This window comes from Narcine bancroftii, chromosome 3 (genome assembly GCF_036971445.1).
Source record: "Narcine bancroftii isolate sNarBan1 chromosome 3, sNarBan1.hap1, whole genome shotgun sequence".
Classification (NCBI taxonomy): domain Eukaryota; kingdom Metazoa; phylum Chordata; class Chondrichthyes; order Torpediniformes; family Narcinidae; genus Narcine; species Narcine bancroftii.
The window spans coordinates 335243596-335269432 of record NC_091471.1 but is presented as its reverse complement, the minus strand read 5'-3'; the positions used below and the strand labels follow the sequence as shown (position 1 = coordinate 335269432).

Genomic DNA, 25837 nt, shown 5'->3' with positions numbered 1-25837 from the left:
GAGCATCTCCTCTGTGACTTCAAAATTGTCATCAACACCACGAACATAGATTGCGAGCTGGGCAGTGTCGGTGATGTCTGTGGTCTCATCAAGAGCGACTGATATACACTGAAACATTTTGCTTTCTCACACAGTTGATCATAAACGTCACTTGACAGGTCAGAAATGCGCTCCGCCACGGTGTTGGCAGAAAGGCTGATGTTGCTAAACTGACCTTTCTTTTCTGGACAGACAATACTTGCAGCCTGTAATATGCACTTTTTGACAAATTCACCTTCTGTGAATGACTTTCCTGCTTTAACAATCATCTCTCTAACCATGTAGCTGGCTTCGACTGCTGCATCATTCTCTCTGGTTGCTTTCTTAAAGAAATCTTGTTGCCTCACTAGACATGTTTTAAGATTAGCAACCCGGTTGGCTCTCTCATCTCCTTGGTATTTTGCATACTCCTCAGCATGTCTAGCTGTGTAATGACGTTTCAAATTGTATTCTTTGTGCACTGCAACTTTCTCTGTGCAAATAAGATACGTCGGGATACCCCTGTGCTCAACAAAGAAATATTGCACTTCCCACTTTTCCTGAAATTGCCTGTGCTCATCACCAACCTTTCTCTTCACTGCAGACTTTGAAAAAGACATGTTTGGGGCTGTATAATATATATAATTCCACTTGGTGTCACTGTTGCGTTGAAGTTTCAATGTTTAGCCGATGCGTCTTTTCCGCTTCTTTTTCTGTCCCGCTGAGCAACAACTTCTGGGTTCAGACTGGACGCCGAAGTGCGTGAAGCGGCCGCGGAAATTGCGCATGTGCCGCGTACATATAATGACAAATAGAAAATGATCACAAATATGCTTATATTCGCAATAAGCCCAGCCGATGTCCCGCCCCCGAGAGCAATATACCCCACGGTGATTGGTAGGTTCGTTCAGCTCCGCACACAACACTGAAAAGTGCCAATTATATCAAACTCGCAGGCCGCACTAACATTAAACTTTCATATTAAGGCGGGGCCACAAACTATCGTCCCGAGGGCCGCAGTTGGCCCGCGGGCTGCAAGCTTGAGACCCCTGATTTAATGGATCCTTGTTCTTTTTGAGTATAAAAGAAATTGACGCTTCATAAAAAGTTTGTGGTTGCTTCCAACTTGCTAAGGATTAAGATAAAACTGAATCCAATTGAGGTATCAGTAGGTGGGAAAATGTTTTATAGACCTCCACAGGGAAGCCATCTGGCCCGGGAACCTTGTCACACTGCCAAGAGTTAATAGCTGCAGCAATCACGCTGTCAGAGATAGAATGTTCCAGCTTTAGTTTGTTCTCTGAGGAGACAGTGGGAATATTAAATCTATTCAAGAATTGCATCATAGACATTTGATCGTTAACCAAATCAGAACTGTATAAGTTAAAATAAAATTGGGAAAAAAGTCTTATTTACTTCAGCATGAGCTGGCTGACGGAGGACCTCAGTTTTCTTCAGGCTGACTTCCAGGCCAAACATTTTGGCAGTTTCCGCAAAACAGGACGTCATGCGCTGGAGAGCTGGCTCTGAATGGGCAACTAAAGCGGCATCGTCAGCAAAGAGTAGTTCACGGACAAGTTGCTCTTGTGTCTTGGTGTGAGCTTGCAGGCGCCTCAGATTGAAGAGACTGCCATCCATGCGGTACTGGATGTAAACAGCGTCTTCATTGTTGAGGTCTTTCATGGCTTGTTTCAGCATCATGCTGAAGAAGATAGTAAAGAGGGTTGGTGCGAGGACGCAGCCTTGCTTCACGCCGTTGTCAATAGAGAAGGGTTCGGAGAGCTCATTGCTGTATCTGACCCGACCTTGTTGGTTTTCTGCAGTTGGATAACCATGTTGAGGAACTTGGGGGGGCATCCGAGGCGCTCTAGTATTTTCCAAAGCCCTTTCCTGCTCACGGTATCGAAGGCTTTGGTGAGGTCAACAAAGGTGATGTAGAGTTCTTTGTTTTGTTCTCTGCACTTTTCTTGGAGCTGTCTGAGGGCAAAGACCATGTCAGTAGTTCCTCTGTTTGCGCGAAAGCCACACTGTGATTCTAGGAGGACATTTTCGGCGACACTAGGTGTTAGTCTATTAAGGAGAATCCTAGCGAAGATTTTGCCTGCAATGGAAAGCAGCGTGATTCCACTGAAGTTTGAGCAGTCTGATTTCTTGCCTTTGTTGTTGTACAGGGTGATGATGATGGCATCACAAAGGCCCTGAGGCAGCTTTCCTTGGTCCCAGCAGAGCATGAAAAACTCATGCAGTTTGCTATGCAGCGCTTTGCCGCCAACCTTTCAGACCTCTGGGGGGGATTCCATCCATACCTACTGCTTCGCCATTTTTCAGTTGTTCAATTGTCTTATATGTCTCTTCCCGGGTAAGGACCTCATCCACCTCTAGACTCAAGGGTTGTTGAGGGAGCTGAGGCAGGGCGGATTCTTGGACTGAGCGGTTGGCACTGAAAAGAGATTGGAAGTGTTCTGACCATCGATTGAGGATGGAGATCTTGTCGCTGAGGAGGGCTTCGCCGTCTGAGGTGCGCAGAGGGCTTTGGACGGGGTGAGGGGCCATACACCGGCTTTAGTGTCTCATAAAAACCTCTGAAGTTGCCAATGTCGGCGCTAAGCTGGGTTTGTTTGGCGAGGCTAGTCCACCACTCATTTTGGATCTCCCAGAGTTTGCACTGAAGATGGCTGCATGCGGACGGAAGGCTCATTTTTTCTCTGGCCAGGAAGGATTTGCAAGGTGAGCCTGCAGGGCAGCTCACTTCTTTGCCAGCAGATCCTGGATTTCCTGGTTGTTTTCATCAAACCAGTCCTTGTTTTTACTGGAGGAGAAGCCCAAACCTCTTCAGTGGATTGCAGTATGGCCGTTTTCAGCTGATCCCAGAGGGTTTCAGGAGACGTGTCCATGAGGCAGTTTGCATCCTCGAGCTTTGCTTGGAGGTTTGCCTGGAAGTTTCCTCTCACTACGTCTGACTGCAAGTTTCCAACATTGAACCTCTTTCTGGGGGCTCCACTGTTCTTGAACTTTGGCTTGAAGTGAAGGTTGAGCTTGCAGCGAACAAGCCGGTGGTCAGTGATGTTTTGCGGAAACTGCCAAAATGTTTGGCCTGGAAGTCAGCCTGAAGAAAACTGAGGTCCTCCATCAGCCAGCTCCCCACTATGACTACCAGCCCCCCCACATCTCCATTGGGCACACAGAACTCAAAACGGTCAACCAGTTTACCTACCTCGGCTGGACCATTTCATCTGATGCAAGGATCGACAAAGAGATAGACAACAGACTCGCCAAGGCAAATAGCACCTTTGGAAGACTACATAAAAGAGTCTGGAAGAAACACACAAAGATCAGCGTGTACAGAGCCATTGTCATACCCATGCTCCTGTTCGGCTCCGAATCATGGGTCCTCTACCGGCATCACCTACGGCTCCTAGAACGCTTCCATCAATGCTGTCTCCGCTCCATCCTCAACATTAATTGGAATTACTTCATCTCCAACATCGAAGTACTCGAGCTGGCAGAGTCCGCAAGCATCGAATCCATGCTGCTGAAGACCCAACTGCAATGGGTGGTTCACGTTTCCAGAATGGAGGACCATCACCTTCCCAAGATTGTGTTATATGGAGAGCTCTCCACTGGCGACTGAGACAGAGGTGCACCAAAGAAGAGGTACAAGGACTGCTTAAAGAAATCTCTTGGTGCCTGCCACATTGACCACTGCCAGTGGGCTGATATCACCTCCAACCGTGCATCTTGGCGCCTCACAGTTCGGCGGGCAGCAACCTCCTTTGAAGAAGACCACAGAGCCCACCTCACTGACAAAAGACAAAGGAGGAAAAGCCCAACACCCAATCCCAACCACCAATTTTCCCCTGCAACCGCTGCAACCATGTCTGCCTGTCCCGCATCGGACTTGTCAGTCACCAACGAGCCTGCAGCAGACGTGGACTTACCCCTCCATAAATCTTCATCCGCGAATCCAAGCCAAAGAAGATCATTTACAATCTGACTGTCAGACTGACAGATCCCTGTAATAAGTCGTTTAGCTATATAACTTTTAATTTGGTTAGCTAATAGTTTCCCTGCCTTATGTCCATGAAAATAGAATTTAGATTTACTTTTTAAGAGTTGATTCTGTACAGGGTAAGTAAGAAGTAAGTCATGTCTCGTTTTAATTTGAACCCTCTTTTGAAAAAGCTCAAGTTTTGGAGTTAAGGCATGTTGTTGATCAATACGCTTAATTTGATTAGCCAAATCATCTTTCTCAGAATTAGCTTTCTTTTTAACGTTGGCCAAAAAAGAAATTATTTGACCTCTAGTGAATGTTTTAAACTACTCAACAAGATACTTCAGGAGTAGAATTTTTACTGAAAAAAAAGGGATTTAATCTTTCATAAATTTCAAAAAATCAGGGTCTGGTTGTAATATAGTGTTAAATCACCACTGTTTGGTTACATTGGGAAAACTCAGAACATTGATAGACAAGATCACAGGAGCATGATCAGAAATGACTATAGTTTCGTATGTACAGGAATTAACAGAAGAGATCAATTGCTGGTCTATAAGAATGAATAGGTACGGTGGACCTTAAGGAAAAGGAAAATTCCTTGTCAGTAGCATGGAGAATCTACATACATCTGTAACACCAGATTGCAACATAAATGAATTGAGGAATATAGCAGACTTGTTTAGGTTAGCAATTCTAAAAGATGAATGGTCAAGGACTGCGTCCAGCCAACAATTTGAGTCTCCGGCAATTATCAAAGAATACACATTTAAGTCAGTAGAAGAGAAAAAAGCTTTTAAAAAAAATGAGTGTCATCAGTATTAGGTCCATAAATGTTTACAAAAATATAAGATTTGTTATAAAGTTTACTGGACAAGATTTTTAAAAAGCTCATTAGTATCAGCGATAACCTCATACTTTATAAACGGCAGTGATTGATCGATCAGTATTTTTTTAAGACTGAACAACAGGCTTTAATCCACAAAAACCTCCACAGAGCCAGGCTGGCTGTGGCTGCAGCGATCGATCAGAATTGAGACTCCCCTGGATTTGGCCAAAAATGCAGAATGAAATTGCAGTCCCTTCCAAATTTTTTTTTTTTAATGAGATATTGGCTATGAGTTTCTTGCAAGAAGACAATCTCGTGGTGAAACTTTCTAATATGTAAAAAAAAAACTTTATGGCATTTAACCGGGTGGTTTAACCCCTAAATGTTTCAAGATAAAGGCTTAATACCTGTAGCTTTCTAATAAATTAAAGATCAGTAATGTCTTGTCCAGTAACAAAAAACCTCTTAAAAGACCCCATTAAAAAAAATCCCTCCCCCCCAGAAAATTCCGACTGCTCAAGGCAGCAGCTGGTAGTCTAAATGATAATACCCCAAAAGATTACAAAGGGTCCCAGAGTTGCAAAATTATTTTGATTTCCACAGCTCAGTAATTCTATTAGAAAGTGAAATGTAAAGACAAGGGAAAAATCCTTCCTTTTTTAAAAACAAATGTAGATATTTGAGACCATGATTTAATTAAAAAGCGTTTACAAATACTATAAGACCTTAATTATTCATCATCTCACTGCATCTTAAAACAGTAAGAAAGATCTCAATATTCATATAAAAAAAGACAGGGAAAAAAAAAACAAGTAGACAGAGGGTTATACAAGAATTTTCACTGATCACCAGGAGTTGAAGTGTTATCTTTCAAAATCTGAATGGCAACATTGGGCAAGCCCCACCATTTCTTGTTCTTATCTGGTAGAGTCATTCTCAGCTTAGCTAGAAAAATCAACGATGGTTTAAAGTCAGCGGTGTAAAGCTGGGACATAACAACTTTGTATGTAGATCGTTCTTTCATAACTTCGGGCGGGTAGTCATCGACAATCCTATAGGGTCCCTCTGTGATGGGACTCTCGCAAAAACTGACCTTTCATCTGGAAACGATGTAAACAGAGGACAATGGATCGAGGTTTCATACCAGAAGCAGGTTTAGATATAAACGAACGGTGTGCTCTGTCGACTTCAGGGAGAGTTGACCCAAAAAACCTTGCGGAGAAACTCAGTGAAGAATTGGGAAAGCTGATTCGGTTCCCTGCATTAAGCCAAAAATTCTTAAATTATTCCTTCTGCTCCTTGCTTTCAAATCTGTGACTTTCTTCAATAACAAATCGTTGGGTTTCCTTAGCTTAAAGTTATTTTGTTGTGTATCATCCATTAGGGAAGACAAAGCTTTTTCCAAGTCCTTGATTTTGGAGTCGTGATCCTCTATGATTGGCTCATAATTCTTTCATGTTCCCAGTGACTTGATTAAGGGAGGTTTTTATTTCTTTTTTATAAAAATCTTTAACATCTTTGCTCAAGTATCTCATCAGAGTGGAAAAGTCATCAGAAATAGAACCTTTCCTCTTCTCACCTCCCACTTTAGCACCACAAGACGTCAAGGTGACTGAATAGAACCAATATGTTAAAATAAACAAATTGGGGAAGGAAAGCAATTAAAACTAAAAGAAAACCCCAAGTTAAGGACAACGTAGTTTAAATCATAGAACGTGGGAGATAAATTGGCCAGGAGCAGGTAAAATAACCATGCTACCCCATACTCCACCGGCAGGGAACTCCTGGAGCAGCCCTGAAGGGCAGAAACTCTCCAGGAAAATATAAACATCCTTGGTCAACAAAGAAGCACAGCAAAACTAAATCTAAAGGTGAAGAGCAAAATCACCAAGAATGGGAAAATTAACAAGGGAAAGCAAAGTAATAGAGATAAAAGCAGCAAATTAAAAATATAGAGAAAACAAAATAGATATTGGAGATGAGTAACAATTTCAGAAATACACTGGGGGTAATGTGTGCCCTTTAATGGTAGATGTGGTAATATTGTAAATTAGATTTCTTGATAGCTAACAAAAACATGTTAGGGTTTGCTGGAAACATACACCAGGTTAGGTTAATGCAACGCTTTTACAGCGCTAGCGACCGGACTTTGAATTCGGTCCTGTAAGGATTTTGAATCTTCTCCCTGTGTCTGCATGGATTTCCTCTGGGTGCTCCAATTCCCTCCCACCCTACGGGAGTTATAGCATAATTGTGGTATTCATATACACTATATCCACCGCTCTACCTTCCTCAATGTGTTTTTTTTTAATATCCTTAAAGAATTCAATCAAGCTTGTTAGACCTGAACATCTCCTGACAAAGTCATACTGTCTATCCCAAATCAGATTATTTCTCTCTAAATGCGGGTAAATCCTGTCCCTTAGGATCTTCTCCAACAGCTTGTCCTCTCACTGGTCGATAATTTCCTGGGTTATTTCTACTCCCTTTCTTAAACAGTGGAACAACATTTGCCACCCTCCAATCCTCCAATACTTCCCCTGTCCCCAGTCTTCTTCTTTGGCTTGGCTTCGTGGACGAAGATTTATGGAGGGGTAATGCCCACGTCAGCTGCAGGCTCGTTTGCAGCTGACGAGTCCGATGCGGGACAGGCAGACACGGTTGCAGTGGTTGCAATGGAAAATTGGTTGGTTGGAGTTGGGTGTTGGGTGTTTCCTCCTTTGTCTTTTGTCAGTGAGGTGGGCTCTGCGGTCTTCTTCAAAGGAGGTTGCTGCCCGCCGAACTGTGAGGCACCAAGATGCACGGTTTGAGGCGATATCAGCCCACTGGCGGTGGTCAATGTGGCAGGCACCAAGAGATTTCTTTAGGCAGTCCTTGTACCTCTTCTTTGGTGCACCTCTGTCACGGTGGCCAGTGGAGAGCTCGCCATATAACACGATCTTGGGAAGGCGATGGTCCTCCATTCTGGAGACGTGACCCATCCAGCGCAGCTGGATCTTCAGCAGCGTGGACTCGATGCTGTCGACCTCTGCCATCTCGAGTACTTCGACGTTAGGGATGTAAGCGCTCCAATGGATGTTGAGGATGGAGCGGAGACAACGCTGGTGGAAGCGTTCTAGGAGCCGTAGGTGGTGCCGGTAGAGGACCCATGATTCGGAGCCAAACAGGAGTGTGGGTATGACAACGGCTCTGTATACGCTTATCTTTGTGAGGTTTTTCAGTTGGTTGTTTTTCCAGACTCTTTTGTGTAGTCTTCCAAAGGCGCTATTTGCCTTGGCGAGTCTGTTGTCTATCTCATTGTCGATCTTTGCATCTGATGAAATGGTGCAGCCGAGATAGGTAAACTGGTTGACCGTTTTGAGTTTTGTGTGCCCGATGGAGATGTGGGGGGGCTGGTAGTCATGGTGGGGAGCTGGCTGATGGAGGACCTCAGTTTTCTTCAGGCTGACTTCCAGGCCAAACATTTTGGCAGTTTCCGCAAAGCAGGACGTCAAGCGCTGAAGAGCTGGCTCTGAATGGGCAACTAAAGCGGCATCGTCTGCAAAGAGTAGTTCACGGACAAGTTTCTCTTGTGTCTTGGTGTGAGCTTGCAGGTGCCTCAGATTGAAGAGACTGCCATCCGTGCGGTACCGGATGTAAACAGCGTCTTCATTGTTGGGGTCTTTCATGGCTTGGTTCAGCATCATGCTGAAGAAGATTGAAAAGAGGGTTGGTGCGAGAACACAGCCTTGCTTCACGCCATTGTTAATGGAGAAGGGTTCAGAGAGCTCATTGCTGTATCTGACCCGACCTTGTTGGTTTTCGTGCAGTTGGATAATCATGTTGAGGAACTTTGGGGGACATCCGATGCGCTCTAGTATTTGCTAAAGCCCTTTCCTGCTCACGGTGTCGAAGGCTTTGGTGAGGTCAACAAAGGTGATGTAGAGTCCTTTGTTTTGTTCTCTGCACTTTTCTTGGAGCTGTCTGAGGGCAAAGACCATGTCAGTAGTTCCTCTGTTTACGCGAAAGCCGCACTGTGATTCTGGGAGATTATTCTCGGCGACACTAGGTATTATTCTATTTAGTAGAATTCTAGCGAAGATTTTGCCTGCAATGGAGAGCAACGTGATTCCCCTGTAGTTTGAGCAGTCTGATTTCTCGCCTTTGTTTTTGTACAGGGTGATGATGGTGGCATCACGAAGATCCTGAGGCAGTTTACCTTGGTCCCAACAAAGCTTGAAAAACTCATGCAGTTTGGCATGCAGAGTTTTGCCGCCAGCCTTCCAGACTTCTGGGGGGATTCCATCCATACCTGCTGCTTTGCCACTTTTCAGTTGTTCGATTGCCTTATATGTCTCATCCAGGGTGGGAACCTCATCCAGCTCTAGCCTTAGGGGCTGTTGAGGGAGCTGGAGCAGGGCGGAATCTTGGACTGAGCGGTTGGCACTGAAAAGAGATTGGAAGTGTTCTGACCATCGGTTGAGGATGGAGATCTTGTCGCTGAGGAGGACTTTGCCGTCTGAGCTGCGCAGCGGGCTTTGGACTTGGGGTGAGGGGCCGTACACAGCCTTTAGAGCCTCGTAGAAACCCCTGAAGTCGCATAGTGGTGTCGACACCACGGTAGTGTATAAAGAAAGGTCACCATTTGGGGGGGGGGGTGGAGATTGAAATCTTGCACCAACAACAACCTTGCACTTATTGTCACCAAAACTTAGGAGCTGATTGCTGACTTCAGGAAGGGAAAGCCAGAGGTAAACAATCCAGTGATCATTGGGGGATCAGAGGTGGAGAGGGTGAGCAAATTTAAGTTCTTGGGAGTCACTATCTTGGAGGATCTTTCCTGGAACCAACACATTAATGGCATCATGAAGAAAGAACGTCAGTGCCTCTACTTCCTCAGGAGTTTGCAGATTTCTTGTATGACATCATAAACCCTGGCAAACTTCTAACAGTTGTGTGGTGGAAAGTGTGCTGACCAGCTGCAACACAGTCTGGTATGGGGACACTGATACCTCTGAGTATAAAGCCCTGCAAAAGATTGTGCACAAAGCCCAGGGCATCACAGGCAAAACCCTCCCCACCATCGAGAACATCTACAGGGAGCACTGCTGTCAGAGAGCAACAGCAGTCATCAAGGACCCACATCACCCAGCACATGCTCTGTTCTCACTGCTGCCATCAGGAAAGAGGTCTAGGTGCCACAAGACTCACACCACCAGGTTCAGGAACAGCTGCTACCCCTCCACCATCAGACACCTCAACAACAAATTCAATCAGAGACAATTAAAGAAGTGCACTTTATTGATTTTTTAAAATTCTCTCTGAATTGCACAGTTTGTTTTCATTCATTATCTGTTTACAGTTCTTTATTTGTTTGCATGTGTATGTTGTGTATGCTTTTGTTTTAATACTACAAATAAGTGGGAATTCTGCCTCACCCACAGAAAAAAGAATCTTGTATGTGATGTCATGTAAGTAATCAACCTGAAATCTGAATCTGAAATCTTCCCCTGCCTCAATAGAATATACTTGTGCAGAGCGCCATCCAAATGTTTCTGTGCATTTCCTTGGGTAAATCTGCTCCCAATTTATGCTCCCAAGCTCCTACCTTAAAGGCATCATACTTTCCCTTAACCCAATTAAATGTTTTCCCAAATTATCGATTCCTGACCTTCTCCAGTGCTATGGTAAAGCAAAAGGAGTCATGATCATTTTCTATTAAATATTCTCCGAGGGATCTGATACCTGACATGATTCCTTTCCCAATACTAGGTCAAGTACAGCTTCTCCTCTGTTGGCCTATCTACATATTGTGTCAGGAAACCTTCCAGGACACCAAACCCTTCACTCTAAGATGGTACCAATTCATGTTGGAAAGTTAAAATCACCCATCATAATAACCTTATTATTTTTGAAACTTTTAGTATTTTACTCTCTATCTGCTGTTTCTATTAGTATGGGGGGGTGGGTCTATTAATATACACCTAGTAGGATTATTGCCCCTTTTCTATTCCTGACTCACCCACACAGACAATCCCTCCATTGTGTTTCCCTTTTCTTCAGCTGTAATATCCCTGATCAGCAATGCCATGCCCCCACCACTTTTACTCCCTGTTCCTTTTGAAACATTGAAACCTTCTCCACGTTCCGCCAGTTACAATCTTTTTCTACATTGACTGCAACGTTTCCATCAGTTTTTCTGTGACTGACGTTCTCTTTCACCTTTCCTCATTACTTTGCCGTGATTTACTTCTCATAAGTTAAACAAGGAAGTCTGCAGAACACACAAACGTATATTTTATTTCACGGGTCATCTTCTTCATTACATTTTGATGGTGTCAGCATCATTTGGAAATCACGAATCCCGCTTAATGAAAGTTTCGAGCCTGAGCCCTTTGTATACTTGACGAAGGGCTCAGATCCAAAATGTTGGCTATCCTTTACTTCCTATGAATGCTGCATGACCTGCTGAGTTTCTCCAGCACTCTTTGAGGTCCAAGCAGAACAATCCCATTCGTCCCAGTTCCCTGTCCCCCTACTTATTTTGCTGAATTTATTCTCTCTCTCACAAACCCATCAGCTACCCCTTAAATCTTTGTCCACTTCACTGCACTCGGAGTAATTTAAAGCAACTGAATAACCGGCCACCATATCTTAACTAACATTGGTTGATCAGGAGAAAGAGGGTGTCTGCATTTGTACACACAAGTGGTGTTCCTGACAGTGGTGAAGATGGATGAGTGCCTTTCTGACAAGGTCGCCAATGTCTCTTGCTTATTAGGCTCCTAGAACGCTTCCACCAGCGTTGTCTCCGCTCCATCCTCAACATCCATTGGAGCGCTTACACCCCTAACGTCGAAGTACTCGAGATGGCAGAGGTCGACAGCATCGAGTCCACGCTGCTGAAGATCCAGCTGCGCTGGATGGGTCACGTCTCCAGAATGGAGGACCATCGCCTTCCCAAGATCGTGTTATATGGCGAGCTCTCCACTGGCCACCGTGACAGAGGTGCACCAAAGAAAAGGTACAAGGACTGCCTAAAGAAATCTCTTGGTGCCTGCCACATTGACCACCGCCAGTGGGCTGATAACGCCTCAAACCGTGCATCTTGGCGCCTCACAGTTTGGCGGGCAGCAACCTCCTTTGAAGAAGACCGCAGAGCCCACCTCACTGACAAAAGGCAAAGGAGGAAAAACCCAACACCCAACCCCAACCAACAAATTTTCCCTTGCAACCGCTGCAATCGTGTCTGCCTGTCCCGCATCGGACTTGTCAGCCACAAACGAGCCTGCAGCTGACGTGGACTTTTTATCCCCTCCATAAATCTTCGTCCGCGAAGCCAAGCCAAAGAAGAAGAAGATTAGGGTGGTACAAATAGCACAACGATTAGAGCAACACTATTACAGTACCAGTAAACCGGGTTCGAATTTGGCGCTGGTTTCCTCCAGTTGCTCTGGTTTCTTCCCACATTCCAAAAAAAATCATACAGGGTTTATAGGTTAACTAGTGTATTTGAGGAGCACGGGCTTGTGGACCAGAAGGGCCTGTAATCTTTAAAAAAAACTTCCTTTAATTATTGAGGGATAAATGCAAGTCAACAAATCGATTGTAGCTTTGCTGGAATGAATGAAGGTAGGAATTCCTGAGGTTGGCACAGGGTTGGAACAGAGCTTCATTGGACTGTGAACGTCATGGGCAAAACATTTCGCGAAAGCTCTGCAATGAAATGGATGCGTCGAGATGGTCCCACAGATCGCTTGATGAACATGCTTCCTTCTGCCTCAATGTTATTCACCCGGCACTGCTGGTGAGCAGGTTGGATTGCCACCAGAAAATGAGGTCTCATTCAAGGTGAGGTAGAGGAAAGGGTTGATGCAGCTGTTAGCGTAGCCCAGGCTGATTGCAAAGTTGTACGCGGAGAAGAAGGTGACACTTGGCTTCTCGATCCTGAGGTGAACCAGCTGAAGGATGTAGAAGGGTCCCCAACATACAAAGAATCTTGTACGGGTGGCCACAGCTATCCGGGTCACTTTCCTGGTCCTCAGCTTTACGCTTCTTTGCAGCAGAGAGGCCACAGTTGTGGATACGTGCTGAAGGATCTTGAAGTAAATGACGCAGATGAGCCCCAGAGGGACGGCAAAAATCAGGGTGAACTGGTAGAGCGTAAACCAATAAATGTCTGTGGTTGGATTGGCAGAAGTAAGGCACATCCAACTGTGCCATCTGACTGTGACATTAATCCACTGTACAGCCACACTGGTGTGACGGTTAAGAAGGACACCAGCCAAACCAGGCAGATCACAAAGGAGGCAACGGACGGTGTGCGAATGGAAGCTGATTTCAGAGGATGAACTGTGGCCAGGTAACGATCGAAGGTCATTACTGTTAATATATAAGTGCTGGTGACCTGGCTGTTGCTGTCTAAGCAAGTTATGATGGTGCACACAACTGCACCAAAATGCCAGCTTCCATTCCCGACAAGCTGATGGATTAGGAAAGGCATTCCTAGAAGAAATAACAGATCAACTAAGGACAGGTTAAAGATAAATATGTCGGGCACTGTGAGCTTGCGCCTGAACTTGATCTTCCTTACAATGGTGTAGATTATGATGGAGTTACTTATGATGCCCCAAAAACTGATGATCCCAAACAGCCATGATTATGTTGGTGTACGGTGTAAACTCCTTCAACCCTGAAATAGACAGAGATCACGCATTTTCTTCACACAGTTCCTCGATGCACACTTTTATAGTCACATTCTCTTTTCTATTCTAAACCAGGCACCATACTTTTCCCCATAAAATTACACAGAAATAAGAAAGGTTCACTAAGAGCCCAGATGGTTACCGAGCTGTCAGAGGAAGTAATGGTTACAGGGGCATGGTTGGCGTAGGGGTTAGTGCAACGCCTTTAACAGCGCCAGCGATTGGGACCAGACCAGGGTTCAAATCCCACGCTGTCTATAAGGAGTTTGTACATTCCCCCCGTGTCAGTGTGGGTTTTCCCCGGGGGCTCCAGTTTCCTCCCACCATTCAAAATGTACCAGAAGTGTAGGTTAATGAGGTGTAAATTGGGCGGCACGGACTCGTGGGCTGAAATAGCCCGTTATCATGCTGTATGCCTAAGTTTCTTTTAAAAATTAAATTACAACATTTAAAAATGTATATAGACAGGTACATGGACAGGAAAGATTTAGTGGGATATGGGCCTAACCCAGGCAAATAGGACTAGCTCAAGTAGGCACTTGGGTTGGCCTGAACTAGTTAGGCTAAAGGCTATGTTTCCATGCTGTCACACTCTCCGGCTCTATGACTAAGGCATTTACAATCCCAGCTTTATTATGTTTTTTTCAAATTTAAACATACGGCACGATAACAGGCCTTTCCAACCCATGAGCCCGTGCTGCCAACATACCCCATTTAACCTACAATCCCCATATGTTTTGTGAAAGAAACCAGAATACCAGGAGGAAACCCATGCCAATAGGAGGGGGATCATACAAATTCCTTACAGACAGCATCGGATTTGAACACAGGCCGCTGGCACTGTAATAGCGTTGAGCTAACAGCCTCAATAACCGTGCCAAGTCATGGAGGCACAGGCTATAAAACAGGAACGTCGTGCTGAATCTTTATAAACCAGTGGTCCACCCTCAGATGGAGAAATGTATTCAGTCCTGTTCTCCCTACTGTGGAGGAACAGGAGAAAGTCTAGAGGAGATTTACACGAATGTTTCCTGATGCTAGGCACCGCAGTTACAAGGACTGACTGGAGATAATGGGACTGTTTTCTATGGAGGAGGCCTGGAAGAGGAGATAGCGGGAGGCTATTCCCATTGGTGCTGGAGGGGCGGCAGGTCAAAGACTAAACTCACGTTTAAAATAAAGGGGAAAAGAATGAAAAATGAGGTGAGGCATGTGGTTGGAATCTGGAACGCACTGTCTGCAAGATGTAGTGCATGAAGGGTCCACTGTGACTTTGGATAAGGAATTGGATAGATAGGTAAGGAAACATTGCCAAGGCCAGCTGTGAAAATAAAGAGCTAGGATAGGCATGATGGGCTAAATGGCCTCCTCTCTGGTGGTACCATTCTATAAAGTACAAAATGTTTCCTTACTGTCTGGGCAACGTAAATAGGATAGTCTACTAAGAGGGAAAAACATAAAATTAAATTGAAAAACTGAAGGAATAGATTTCAAAAGATTTTCATGTCCAAGATTTTGAATTCTTTGGCAATACTGAAGACATAGGTGTTGTAGTAAATGTAATATATTCCAGTTTTTGTTAAGATATCAAAGACGGGGAGGCATAGCTAGTGTAATGCCTTTACAGTGCCAGCGATCGGGTCCGGGATTTGAATCTCATGCCGTCTGTAAGGAGTTTGTACGTTCTCCCTTTGTCTGCGTGGATTTTCCCCGGGGGCTCTGGTTTCCTCCCACCATTCAAAAGCGTACCAGGGTTGTAGGTTAATTGAGTGTAATTGGGCAGCACAAACTTGTGGGCCAAAAGGGCCTGTTACCGTGCTGTACGTTTAAAATTACAAATTAATAAATAATATCAGAACATGCAGAGTATAGGGGACGTTTAGCAGAACAAATGCTTGGTTGCAAAACAGTGGTAATAAAAGAGATCACGAATCACTACATGAAGTGGCAGAAGCTGCAGAGTGAGGGTCTCACTTTACCACTCATGTTCAAAATTTTATTTACTAGTTTAGATTTTGTTATCAAAAACTAAATTTTTATGTTTGTGGGCAATGCCAATTTTGGTTGGAGGTGTATTGAGTGCAAGATGTTTTAAAAAAAGGCCTAAGCTTTAAAAACTAGTGCGGAATTGAGTGTTAAACCTGCTAGTTAAAATTATAAATGCAAATGGGGCAGACAAGCAAACTGATCAAGGGTCATTAATACCCAATCAATAACATTACAGTCCAGATCATTAAAGTTATGTTTTATTTCCAGCAAACTGTTTTTAAAAAACTGAGGAATTATGTTGAGATTATTTCAAACCTGATTGGACCGCACTTTAAACTTCTAACCATCATTTTCTAAAATGGATGCAATGGCACTGCCATTGTAGATAAGATTATTAGATTCACAAGGAGGGCACTGGGAAATATGTTAATGTCCCGAGTGGGCAAACTGGCTGGGTCTCTTCTATTGAACAGAAGAAAAAACAAGAAGTTGTAGCGGGGTCGCTGCGGTTACAGCTTAAGGTCGAAGAGAGAAGATTCTCACACGGAGGGAGTGTAGTCGACACTGACTTCATTGGGCTGCAGCTCTGCCATTTATAGGCAGCCGGCCGCATCACCACCGGGGTGTGGCTTCAGCGGGGCTGGCTGCCGATTGGCTGTCCCAGATGCATGGGCCCGGATTTCTGCTGGTAGTGATTGGTCAAATCAACAGCTATTCCTGGGGCCAATGGGAGCGGGCATCTCATTCTGCGTGCTGTTTGTTCATTCGTTGTGGTCGACGGCCGTTTCCTGTGTCGGCCCATGGAGCAGGCTGCGGGCCACTACAAAGTGACCTAATAATAGTCCTTAAATTGTGAAGTTTTGACAGAGTGAGCACAGAGTTATAGGGAAAGATCAAAATAATGGAATGCATTGTATGATATTCACTAAAAAATCAATCAGATTCTTTAGTTATTTAGTTAGGGAGATATGCCTTTAAGCAGGAAATGGGTGCAAAAGAATTTACAAGGATGTTACCAGATCTTTTCGGGTTGAGTAACAATGAGAGATTGGATAGGCTGAGCTTTATTCGTTAAATCATGGGATGCCCAGGAGTGACCCAAGATAAAATCATGACAGGCATGGACAAGCTGAATGGTTACAGTCTTTTTTTTCCCAGAGTAGGGGAGTGAAAATGAGTGAATATGGACCGTTAAAGTGAAAGGGGAATGATTTAAAAGAAACGTTTTCATACAATGGTGGGCACGTGGAATGAACTGCCAGAGGAAATAAGCGAATACAATTACATCATTTCAAAGATATTGCATGGATACGAAAGGGTGAGAGGAATCAAGCCAACTGAAGCGGGCAACTTGGATCAGCATGGACTAGTCAGGACCAAGACCTTGTTTAATTTAGACATACTTAAATCGTAGTAACAGGCCATTTCGGCCACACGAGTCCGTGCCACCCAATTTTACACCCCATTAACCTACATTCTGAACAGTGGGAGCCCCCGGGGAAAACCCATGCAGACACTGGAAGAAAGAACAAATTCATTACAGGATTCAAACCCTGGTCCCGATCGCTGGCACTGTAAAGGCATTATGCTAACCGCTACGCCCATGTGCTGTATTTCTGTATGACTCTATTGAATTGTTATCATAGGAAGGAGTATTATCGAAAATGGAGTGACGTACCCAAGACTGGTTACATGCATGAAGGAATAGGCAGTACTGGGCTAATATCATAGGGAAGGAGGAGACAAGGCTTGAACTGATCACATACTAATGGTGAAGAACATTTTATTTCTCTGTTGGATGTTCGACCAACAAGGTGCACATGCAACTTATCTAGCCAAGTGTTTAATGACATAAGCACAGTTACCTAGCAATATATACTGTAAATAGATAATTTCACACAATCCAACATATGGTTATACACAGTAGATCCATGCACAGTAGCTCCATGCATAGTAGATCTGCTCTACTATGCAGAAACATATACCATATATACTCATGTAATAGTTGACTCCATGTAAAAGTCGACCACCGCCCTTTTTTGGCCCAAACATCGTTTTCCATATGACTCTTGTAAAAGTCCACCCCCTCATTTTTGGCATTGACCACCTGCCCATCTGAGCTCGCAAACGCCCACCCATCTGAACTCCGAACGCCCCAGCCATGAAGTTTCTCCTTGGCCCCGGCCGCTGGCACACTGGAGCTCCCCATGCCCCGACTGCAGATTGTCGTCCTGGTTGCCCGCCCATCTGAGCTCCCGATGCCACGGCCACAGACTCTCTCCTAGCCCCCGTCCGCCTGCCTATCTGAGCTCTCAACACCCCAGCCACAGACTCTCTCCTAGGCCCCGGCCATCCACCCATCTGAGCTCCCGAAGCCCTGAATGCAATCTTACCACTCGGTCCCACCTATCCATGCTCCTGATGCTTTGAACAATGTAGGTACTTACCATGGTCAAAAGTATGACCCGTATAAAAGTCGACCCCCTCCCCCAAATTTGTCCAGAAAATTTGGTCCAGAAAACCCAATTCTTACAGGAATATATACAATGTAGGCACAAAAACACATTTACAGTCGAGATGATGGTTCCCAAACTCTGCCTCACTGATGCAATTTAACCTACAGCCAGAAGAAGTGGAAGTAAAATTACAATTTAATTGAAACATCCACCAAACTGGAGTGGCCAACCTTTTAATTTAGACATACAGCACGTTAACAGGCCATTTCGGCCCATGAGTACATACTGGAGGTGTAGATTAATTGGGTGGCATGGACTCATGGGCCAAAATGGCCTGTACTGTGTTTTGTGTCTAAATTGAAAATTAAAAGGTTGGCCACCCCTGCATTAGAGTGTCCCAAGGATAAATTTGTTGGCTGGTGCTGTACACTGCCAACTGATGGTTAAAGTGAAGGCAACTTCCTTAAAGCAGATTCCCTGCTTTGTATTTCCTCATGAGAGAGTGAAATGTGCTTGGTTAATTTGTGTCTGTGAGTGAGAGCCGGGAAAGATGCTATTTGAAACTCACACACCATCAAGAAAAATATCACGCAATGTGGACACCAGACCTAACTTATTCAACTGTTCACCTACCAACTCTGTGGAAGAATTATCATGGACTGCAATGATTAGAGAAAGAAGCAATCAAGATGAACAACGAATGTTGCTCTTTCCAGAGGTACCCCCACTGTGATAATGAACACAAATTGATTTGTACTATAACTTGCTTTCTGTTTGATTTGAACTCACTGTTACGGACTGATGATGGTTGTACTTTCTCCCTCTCACTTGCTCTGTACTCTTCCTTTCTGATCTCTAGACAGTAAATTGCTACTGGGTGACGATTCTTGAAGGGAGAATGGGCTCAAAAATCAAATGTTTCACAGGCAAAACCGCCTCTCTATGTTCCAGGGCATATATTAGTAGCTCAAAGGTTGATCCGCAAAATAAAAGCTCCAGAAATATCCTCACATTCCTGAATTTATCCTTTAGAGAACAGAACATCTCAATCCATAAATGTGCATCATACAAATTCCAATATTCACAATGAAGCTTTTAGTTAGTGATTTTCCTGTACAATCAAACAAATCAAGCCAATGGTCGGATCATAATTCGCTGCACTAAATTGTTATAAACCTGCTCTCACATGGAATCAAATGTGCTTTAGCTGTCAACTACTGAGTTCATTAATGTCTGTTAGGCAAAGATCAGTACTACATTACCACGTACTTAGTGTGGTGATATGTGTATGGGTATGACTGTGTATGGGCAGCTGGCGTGTGGGATGGGCCAGCTACAATCTAAAGTGTATTAAAGCCTATCGTTTCTCACTCACTGTGTTTGGAGTTATTGATAGAGCGTGTCACTTAGTTCATCAATTAGTTCACCCCCTATCATCTTGCACTCCATATTATAACTGGCCCACTCTCAATTAAAGAGTCAATTGCTGTTATCTCAGGCAGGAGTGACTCAGTGGGTAAGACAAGCTTCCACAAGGAGATATGGTCAGTCAATCTTTCAGATCGGGACCCTTTGCCGAGATTGAAATGGTCAGTCAATATTTTGGGTCGGGATTCTTTATTGAGACTAAGAGTCAACGCTTCAGGTCAGGACCACTTATCAAGAATGTGACTGAGTTTCTCACCGTTTCTTTAAAATATAGTATCTCCACTAGACTGTCCATTGTACAATAGCACTCTTCTCTTTTGATGAAGATTGAAGTACAAACTTAACATCATCCAAGCTGAGTCACTGAAGATTGAGTTGTGGATGCCTCTTGCAGATGGCTCTACTCAGAGAACAAGGCATTATGTCCAGTTTCAGCCTGCGACATCACAGGCACCAGACTTCACTCCATCGAGGACATCTACATGAGGCGGTGTCTTAAAAATGACCCCCACCACCCAACCCCTGCCCTCTTCACTCTGCTACCATCAGGAAAAAGGTACAGGAGCCTGAAGATGAGCACTCTGGCACAAGGATAGCTTCTTCCCTGCTGCCATCAGATTCTTGAATGATCAACGAAACAAGGACTCTGCCTTACATTTTTGTGCATTATTATTTTTATTTTTTTTATAGTAATGTTGTAAGATGGTTTAATATGATGCTGCCACAAAACATCGAATTTTGTGACGTATTCATGGACAATAAATCCTGCTTCTGATTGATAGCCGTTCCTCAACCAACATTACTAAACCTCATCTGTTTGGTAGCTCATTACCATTCAGTGAGGACAAAGGGAGTGATAACCCCACCCCGGTGGTCAGTGAAGACAGAGGGAGTGATATCTCAGCCCTTTGATGAAGGGATCAAGCCCCAAATGTCAGTTCTGTATCTTTGTCTTTGCTACATAAAGGACCCTGTTTGACCTGCTGAGCTCCTCCAATGACGACAAATTTTTGTGATTTACTTACTGATAACTCAGTAGTCAGTGAGGACAGAGGGAGTGATAATTCAACCCCGGTGATCAGCAGTGAAAGGCAGAGGAACAATAAAAGTGAGGACAAGAGCTAGCTGAGAACAGCAAAGACAGCGCCTGAGGCAAGAGAACAACCTTTATGAGAGCAGAGCCCTGGACTCCAGGTGTCCAGCGAAGATGTTTGTGAGCAGCCCATGTGATAGAGAGTGTGTGTGTGTGTGTGTGTGTGTGTGTGTGTGTGTGTGTGTGTGTGTCTGTCTGTCTGTCTGTCTGTGTGTGTGTGTGTGTGTGTGTGTGTGTGTGTGTGTGTGTGTGTGTGAATCTGTGACCTATTGTTTGCTCAAGTATTAATCATTCAAGTATTAATCACCTGGATAAAACACACTGGAAGAGATATTGGTGAAAGTGTTCAGAAAGAGGAAGATGGACACAGTGGGGATATTATGTTACAGTTGAACAGGATGTTGGGGAGAGCATATGGATAATTATGTGTGGTTTTGGTCAGTTAGCAATAGGAAAGGTATCATTAAGCTGGAAAAAGTGCAGGAAAGATTCACCAGAATGTTGCTGGGAGTGGAGGGCTTGAGTTATGTGGAGAGGCTGGATCACTCCCGACTTTTCTCCCTGTAGCACAGGAGGCTGAGGGGGAACACTGCAGAGGTTTGTTAATTCATGAGGGTCATCGATTTTGTAAATAATCATAGACTTTCTCCCAGAGTAGAGGGTCTAAAATTAGAGGGCATAGATTTAAGGTGAGATGGGAAAGATTTAAAAGGGACCTGAGGGGTCAAGAGAGTGATGGATGCCTGGAATGAGCTGGCTGAGGAAGTGGTAGAGATAATGCTGGCAAATGAAAATAGCTTGGTCAGCATGGATTCAGTGGGCCGAAGGGCCAGTTTTCCTGCTGGAGAATGGTCTAGGTTGTTAATTTGCACCATCTCCTATTAGAAAGTGAGCCTGTGAAATAGTTTCATGCAGATAATACTTGGGCCTCAGCAGGTCAGGCAGTGTGTGTGTGGAGAGGGAGTAGATCAATGGTTCAGGTCTGAGACCCTTTATTCTCACCAAAAACTAACTAGGATTCTCTGCATGAGCCAGCCTACATATGACCAACAGTTGTGCAGGGTCGAGGCAAGCACCAAGCCTCTGAAGCTTTGGCATTGTGGCAGAATTTTTCCTGGCAAATACTTGAGCATGTCAAAAAATGTAGAGGGCGGCCTGGTTCGTGTTGCAGTTAAACGCTAGACTATTATGGTGCCAGCAGCCTGGGTTCAAATCTACTGCAGTCTGTCAGGAGTTTGTACATTTTCCCTGAGACCACACGAGTTCCAAAGACATAAGGGGTCAGTAGATTAATTGGTCACATAGGTATATTTGGATAGCAAGGCTTTGTGGGCCAGTAGGGTGCCTTACCATGCTCTACCTCTAAAACAAACACGTCAGTGCCTCAACTTCCTCAGGAGTTTGTGGAGGTTTGGCATGACCTCGGAAACCCTGGCAAATTTCTACAGATGTGTGGTAGAAATTGTGGTGTCTGGCTGCATCACGGTCTGGTTTGGGGACACCAATCCACCACCATCCATCCTTCCACCTCTTCCCTTCCCACCATCCAGACTCAATCCATCAGGTGAAGCAGAGTCTAGAGTGTGATCCCCTCTCCACCAGAGACCGCGGGTGATCACCTTGCAGAGGATCCAGGTTCAGTAACCTTGACCTTCCTGTTACCTACCACTTCAATTCCCCAACCCTGACCAAGAGATTTGCTAAGATCACCCAATAGGATTTAAACTAGCCTGGGATCGGAGAGGTAGAGGGAATGAGTGAGAGAGAAAGAGAGAGAGAGAGAGAGAGAGAGAGAGAGAGAGAGAGAGAGAGAGAGAGAGAGGACAGCAAGGAAGGTAAAGGAAGTGTGTTGAAGCAGAACAGGATGGTGGAGGACAAATGCCGAGGTGAGATGGGTAAATCTGTTGTGTTTACCCCAACGCAGGAAGCCTGACAAGGAAAGAGCACGAGCTTAGGTACAGAACAATGGGAAGTCGCACTCACTCCAACACACTCACTCACTCTCACACACTCACTCTAACACACTCATTTATTCGAACACACTCACTCACTCGAACACACTCACTCACTCACACACTCACTCCAACACACTCACTCACTCCAACACACTCACTCTCTCTCACACTCACTCCAACACACTCACTCACTCACTCACTCCACCACACTCACTCACTCTCACACTCACTCTAACACACTCACTCAAACACTCACTCGAAAAGACTCATTCACTCGAACACACTCACTCACTCTAACACACTCACTCATTCTCACTCTCACTCACTCCAACACACTCATTCACTCGAACACACTCACTCTAACACACACACTCACTCAATCAAACTCACTCACTCTAACACATTCACTCACTCGAACACCCCATCATACAGGATATTAGTCAAAGAAGATACTGCAGCAGTCTTTAGAGACTATATTGTCGGAGAATGATTGTGCGAGTGGAAATCAGGAACTGAAAAGGATTAGTCAATTTGATGGGTGCATACTATAGGCCACCCACAGTTACTGGGAGCAAGAGCATCAAAGATTGCTGAGGTCTGTGAAAATCGAAGAGCTTTTATGAAGCTGTTGCCAGGATTGGGGAAGTTGAGAGACTGGAAAAACTTGGTCTTGGAGTGTAGAAGGTTGAGAGGGGATCTCTTTGAGGTCTATAAAATCATGAGGAGCATTGATAAGGTGAATAGTGACCGTCTGTTTCCCCGAGTAGGAGAATCTAGGACAAGAGGTGAGAGGTGTAGAGTTTAGAAGGTGGTGAGGGAACAGTTTTTCACCAAAGTGGGCATGTGGAACGAGCTGCCAAAGTGGTGGAGGTGGGTACATTAGCATTCTTTAAAAACCACTCCAGGGATGAGAGGGGAATGGAAGGATTCGAATCTAAGTGGGACTAAAGCAGGAGGACGTGTATTTTGGCTCAGACGTAGGCTGTAGCTCTCCATCCTAATCACATTCCCACCCTGACCTATCTCTGTTATAATGAGATCTGACATCTTCCGAATGCACAGGGCTGGAGGCTGTACTCTCCCCTCATTTCATTCCTCCAATCATCTGTCACCCCATCATACAGGATATTTACTTTTCCTTTGTTCCCTCTGGGAGAGGAAGATGTGCCCAGTCTGACCTGTCGGGAAACATCTCCCTCCTCTGCATTTCACAACTCCTGCATTCTTTTATCCAGGTTCTCTCTCCCTAATTGTCCCATTTATTCCTCAAATCAGGTAACCATGTTTACAGCTTATCTTCATGGCCACCCCAATTTTAACCCATGAAAGACTCCTCACCCCCTCCTGGTTTTGTCTCTTCTCCAGTCCTGAGCAAGGGTCTCCAGTCTCCCAAAGCTGTGGCCTGGCAATGTATTGCCAAGACTTTGGGATTTATATTTGGAAACTTTGGGACTTCCTGGTCTCCAGAAGCTACCAGGATTCAGAGGTGTGTTCCCCATTCAGCAGTTGGGGCCCAGCACAGCACCTGCAGAGGACAGCAGAGAACAGAGGAGACAGCAACCCCACCCACTGAGAAACCACCCTTGGGAAGAGGTGCACCCAGATCAGCCCACAGGGTGGGGCAGGTTCCAGCTGCCAGGACCAGTTTGAAGGTGACCAAAAGGACCCAAGGCCAATAGGTCATGCCCAATGAGGTGTGGGGAGGGGAGAGGAAGCAGTGGTGGTGGAGAAGGAGGAGGGATGAGGAGATGGAGCTATGTTGGGGAGGGGGAGAGTAAGCTTTGGTGGGGGGGAATGAGGGAACTGTGGAGAGGGAACACAGGCTGGGAAGAAGCTGTGGTGGGGGTACAGACAGGGGGAATTGTGAAGGGGAGAGGGAGCTGTGGTGGAGGAGGAAGTGGTGTGGGGCCAGTGATGCCTGTGGGGGAGGAAGGAGGAAGGGGATGGAGGAGGGAGCTGCGGTGGGAGTAGTGGAGGAAAGGGGTGAGGGGGCATGGAAGCAGTGGTGGGTTGGGAGGAAGAGGTGTGGGAGCTGTGGTGGGGGGGAAGGAGTGAGGGGTATGGGAGCAGCAGTGGGATGGGAAGGAAGAGATGTGGGAGCTGTAAAGGTGTGGGGGAGGAAGGGGTGAGGGAGCAGTAGTGAGGGTGGGGAAGAAGGAATGAGGGAAAAGTGGTGGAGATAGGGGTGAGGGGGGTATAGAAGCAGGGGTGGGGTGGAATGGGTGAGGAAGCTGTGGTGGGGTCGGGTGAGGGAGCTGAGGCAGGGGTCGGGGATGGAACAGCGAGGGAGCTGTGTGGAAGGGGCGTTGGAGCACTGGGGTGAGTGGTCCCACATGCGAGAGGCGCTGCAGGGCCCCTCGGGGACCCCGGGCAGTCCCGTTGCACCCAGCGCACCGGGGGAGCCGCGCTGCCCACAGGCTCCGTCACTGCGAGGCGCTGGGCTGCCGCCCGCTGTTTGAGGACGATGCCCTTTGCCAGGAGATTCCAAACATAGCAGCCCGCGGCTGCCCGGGGAGGAGGGGGGCGACGCCGCCGCGCTCCTGACTGGCCGCCGCCAGCCAACTCCGGAGATGGCCCGAGCCTGCGTGTGGGGGCCGTGCAGCCTGTGGCTGCTGTCCGCCTGGCTGAGCGCAGCTCCGGCCCGAGCCGCGCCCTGTCTCGCCCACGGCGAGCGCCACAGGTTCTCCGAACATTCGCGGAGGCTCCCGCCAACAAACCAGTGCATGTTGAACTGCACCGTGTGGACCTACATGAAGATCCTCCGGCAGCAGAAGAGGGTGACCATCCGGCTCCATAACTCCGTGACAGGTAAACAGTGCCGAGGGCTCACTCACTCACTCACTCTTACACACTCACTCCAACACACTCACTCACTCACTCACTCTCACACTCACTAACTCTCACCACTCACTCACTCTCACACACTCACTCACTCTCACACACTCACTCACTCTCACACACTCACTCACTCCAACACACTCACTCACTCTTACACACTCACTCACTCTTACACACTCACTCACTCCAACACACTCACTCACTCACACACTCACTCACTCTTACACACTCACTCTCACACTCGCTCACTCTTACACACTCACTCCAACACACTCACTCACTCACTCTCACACTCACTCACTCTCACACACTCACTCACACTCACACACTCACTCACTCCAACACACTCACTCACTCTTACACACTCACTCACTCTTACACACTCACTCACTCCAACACACTCACTCACTCACACACTCACTCGCTCTTACACACTCACTCTCACACTCGCTCACTCTCACACTCACTCACTCTTACACACTCACTCCAACACACTCACTCACTCACTCTCACACTCACTAACTCTCACCACTCACTCACTCTCACACACTCACTC

General features: G+C 45.7%; 2 protein-coding genes across 2 annotated transcripts in view; both read right to left on the bottom strand.

Annotated features, from left to right (window-relative positions):
* Window positions 1-25837, bottom strand: part of xylt2 (xylosyltransferase II) — a 158102-nt gene that overhangs the window by 11399 nt on the left and 120866 nt on the right. The window lies entirely within an intron of this gene.
* Window positions 1660-16124, bottom strand: LOC138759628 (melanin-concentrating hormone receptor 1-like). Its single transcript, XM_069930342.1, is given in 8 exon segments — window positions 1660-2876; window positions 12227-12277; window positions 12499-12655; window positions 12657-13008; window positions 13011-13471; window positions 13473-13509; window positions 14507-14620; window positions 16025-16124. Coding segments are annotated over 8 exon segments (1491 nt in total). The 3' UTR covers window positions 1660-2657.